The 4,156-nt window shown below is 37.4% G+C and overlaps 1 protein-coding gene across 1 annotated transcript in view; it reads left to right on the top strand.

Annotated features, from left to right (window-relative positions):
* Positions 1-3,928, top strand: part of LOC105158421 (pentatricopeptide repeat-containing protein At3g23020) — a 7,673-nt gene extending 3,745 nt beyond the window's left edge. Inside the window, 3 exon segments of the mRNA XM_011075177.2 lie at positions 1-1,612; positions 2,516-2,930; positions 3,536-3,928. The exon segment at positions 1-1,612 is cut by the window's left edge and continues 12 nt beyond it. Coding sequence (XP_011073479.1) covers positions 1-1,388 — 1,388 coding nt within the window. The 3' untranslated portion in view covers positions 1,389-1,612; positions 2,516-2,930; positions 3,536-3,928.

Below are 4,156 nucleotides of genomic sequence, written 5' to 3'. Positions count from 1 at the left end.
ACAATGATATAGAATTGGCAGCAAGATACTTGACTAAGATGAAGGAAGCTTCTCTTGAACCCGATGCTGTGAGTTATCGGACTCTCCTGTATGCATTCTCAATAAGGCATATGGTTGCTGAAGCAGAAAAGCTGATTTCAGAGATGGATGAAAGAGGAATGGAGATTGATGAATTTACCCAGTCTTCTTTGACTAGAATGTACATAGAATCTGGGATGTTGGAAAAGTCTTGGTCATGGTTCCAAAGGTTCCATCTTGGAGGAAATATGACTTCTGAGTGCTACTCTGCCAACATTGATGCTTTTGGGGAGAGAGGGTATATTTTGGAAGCCCAGAAAGTTTTCGACTGTTGCCGACAAGTAAAAAAAATGACTATTCTTGAGTTCAATGTGATGATCAAAGCTTATGGTATTAGCAAGAAATTTGAGCAGGCTTGTTGCTTATTCGATAGCATGGAAGAACATGGTTTAATTCCTGATAGATGCGGCTATAATTCACTGGTACAAATGCTTGCGAGTGCAGACCTGCCGCAAAAGGCAACATTTTATCTAAGGAAAATGCAGGAGGTTGGCTTGGTGATTGATTGCGTTCCATATTGTGCTGTGATCTCAGGTTATGCAAAGTTGGGCCTGATGGACATGGCAGTTGGATTATACAAGGAGATGATTGGTCATGGCATAAAGCCTGATGTCATTGTTTATGGTGTCCTAATCAATGCTTTTGCTAACATTGGAAGCATAAACGAAGCAACATATTATCTTGATGCCATGAGAAATCTGGGCTTGCCAATGAATGGTGTCATATGTAAGTCGTTAATCAAGCTATATACAAAAGTAGGATACTTGAAAGAAGCGCAACAAGCATACGAGACGCTTCGGTCATTTGAGGGAGGGCTTGATGTGTTCTCATCAAATTGTATGATTGATCTCTACAGCGAACGGTCCATGGTATCAGAAGCGGAAGAGATTTTCGAAACTTTGAAGCAAAATGGAGACGCAAATGAATTTACATATGCTATGATGTTGTGTATGTACAAGAGGAACGGAAGGTTTGTGGAAGCATTTTGTATTGCAAGAAAGATGAGAGAACTAGGACTTATGAGAGACTTGTTGAGTTACAATCACGTGCTCGGATTGTACGCATCGGACGGGAGATATAAGGAGGCAGTAGCCACTTTTGATGAGATGCTGAAATCTCTCATCCAACCTGATGACTCTACATTCAAATCACTTGGCATTATTCTCCTGAAATGTGGAGTTCCAAAGAATGCTATCGAGAAGCTTGAACTGATTAGGAAGGAGAACACGGAAAGGGGCCTCCAAGCATGGACTTCAACCCTTTCTTCTGTCGTTGACATGGACGGTGATGTTACAGATGATGATGTCTAGTTAATGCTTGTGTCGAGTCTAGCCTTCTTTTCTCACAAAAGGAAAAATATGTCCAGAAAAAGGAAGGATAAAGAAGCTAAGGAGACAGCAGTATATATTTTTATATATATACACAGCTCACGAGGAGCAGAGATCTACTCAAAAGAAGAGACGCCACTACAGAATCTCTTTATCCTACGTCGATCCTCTGCATTTCTCTCTTTCCAGAATCAAAACTTTCTGAGGTGAGTGAAACTAAATTTCATTTCCTTCAAGAGAAATGAAAAATTATATATATATATATATGTGGTGTGTGTGTGTTTGTGAGTGTTGTTTCACCCTGTTTTCTTGAGATTATGCTGGAAATTCATGTGTATGATGGAGGGCGTGTTTGGGGTTTGTTTAAACTGTTGGTTTTCCAACTTGGGTTTTGTTAAAGTTTGTGACTTGTTTCATTTTTCCGGGAATTTTTAGAGCGCTGAGTTAGCATTTCCGGTTGTGTGTGCTCTGTTTCTTGGAATAGTTTCTGGGTTTTTGTTGATTTTGATTTACTGAACTTGGAGGGATGAGTGAGGTTATGTTTGTATATGCTCTGTTTGTTATAATCTAAAAGCCTATTTCTTGACAGCTTATTTGTTAGAATTATGTATGCAAACTGTTTAATGTTCAATTTCCCTCCTTATGGCTTTGCTACTTTTCTGCAGTTCTTGAATCATATTGTACAAGCTTCTTTGCTCTGTTTTGAGTAAATAGAGTATTAGAATTGTGCCTCTTTCCATTTTTCATTTATTTGGTTTAGCTTTATTAGGTGGCTGAGAATGTATGTGTTTCTAGAGGTTAATTTGTATTTTAGAACAAATATTATAGTTCTACTTATATTTCAGTAATTTTCTCTTTTAGTTACCTTGGTTTGACATATCTAATCATTCAATTGTATATTTAGTTTATCTTCCTTGCGTCGGCCGCTGTTTCAGTAGTTCTTGATATGCTTTCAGATTATGCTTTCCAGTAACCAGTGGATGCTAATTCTGTGGTTACATGACTTATTTGATTTTACCGGCCTTTTTCAGTCCGAGTCCAGTGTAGATTAATCTCTTTGTTAATTCTTTTTGTTTGTCACATTCTGGAATTTTTGTGCCCGCTGGTAGCATAACGGGAAGCGCCGGTGACACCAACTATGAGGCATTACACATGAAAACCTCGAAAGGGAACCCTACTGGCTGTCACAAAAGCTCCAGATTTCCATTACAGGAGCTGGTGGATTTTATTGCTTCTCAACTTGCCAGGCATTTGAAGAGCGTGGCCCATTATATTATTGCTTCTGACTGGAAGAAAAACGAGCACATGACCGAGGATATGGTTCTGTCATGAGTTTCATCTCATTGATTTGAGGGTGATGGATAACTGTTTAAAAGTTACCAAAGGAGTCGACCATGTGTTCAATCTTGCTGCAGATATGGGAGGGATGGGCTTCATTCAGTCTAACCATTCTGTCATAATGTATAACAATAAATGATCAGCTTTAACATGATCGAGGCTGCAAGGATTATTGGTGTTAAAGAGGTACTTTTCCATAAAAGTTAAAACTTCTGTCCTCCTTTCTGATATGTGCATTTATATGCATTTGGATTTGTAAAGGGATACTGCTATGAGCAGTGGTGTACCGTATATCTAATGATGCGTGAGCATGAAAACTGAACACTACGAAGCATAATCAGACAACGGTATACATTGATAGTTGTTTACTTCTGTTAACAAACAAACTTATCGTTCTCGGAGACGCTAAATGCATCTTTAATGAGTAATTCTTTTCAAACAATGTAAAGTTAAAACATCAATTATCAAAGTTTAAGAATTTTCGCTGGGTGGAGGCGTGGGAAAATGAATTGACTAATCTTTCTTGTGTGCCTACTGTTGCTGGTAATTGTAAGGAGTGACGATAACTCAACTAATTAATTGTGGTCTGACACAGAAGGAACCTTGAATTTTCCCTTTCCCCGAGTGTTTCTATAATATTTTGCTAAGGTGCTACTCAATATCTAGTATGCATAATCACAGTGTTTCTTTTGTGTTCATTTATTGTTGATAATTACCTTTTAACCAGATGCAATAAGACACATCTGGTTACGGAAAAAATCTGAATATTGTTACGTTTACTTTGTCTTTAGGTTTTTCTATGCCTCCAGTGCTTGCATCTACCCTGAATTTAAGCAGTTGGATGCCAATGTGAGCTTGAAGGAGTCTGATGTCTGGCCTGCGGAGGTTTCCTTCTAATTTCTTGCGTAATTTGGTTTCATTCATATCGAAGGTTGATAATTTAACGTCGCAACCTCATAAAAGTGTGATGTCGAGTGAAATTGCGAGTCTGTGGAAAGAAAAAGGTGCAGTTTTGTTTTTTAGGTGGTCCACGAAGCAGCAACCTTGGAGCCATTTGATTCAGATAAGATGGTAAAGAAGCCAATATGGCTATGGATGTGCTTGTGGTCAATGTTAGAAGTTAAGGCTGTGTTTGGATTCGTGTTCTCGCATTTTTTGAGACAAGATAAAATACATTTAATGTTTGTTTTTGTGTTTTACACCTTATCTGTGTGTTTTTCTGGCTTTTCAACTTTCTATATATATACATAATATGAAACAGATATGATTTGACAATAAAGAATAATTTTTGTCTCCAAAAAGTACAATATTAAACATAAAATATTTATATATATACATATTTATATATAAAAATATATATAAAAATATATGATTTGACAATGAACAGTGATTTTTGTCTCCTAAATTCCAAC

This window comes from Sesamum indicum, linkage group LG3 (genome assembly GCF_000512975.1).
Source record: "Sesamum indicum cultivar Zhongzhi No. 13 linkage group LG3, S_indicum_v1.0, whole genome shotgun sequence".
In the NCBI taxonomy this organism is placed as follows: domain Eukaryota; kingdom Viridiplantae; phylum Streptophyta; class Magnoliopsida; order Lamiales; family Pedaliaceae; genus Sesamum; species Sesamum indicum.
The sequence above is the reverse complement of the archived record's forward strand: the minus strand, read 5'-3'. Positions and strand labels throughout refer to the sequence as shown.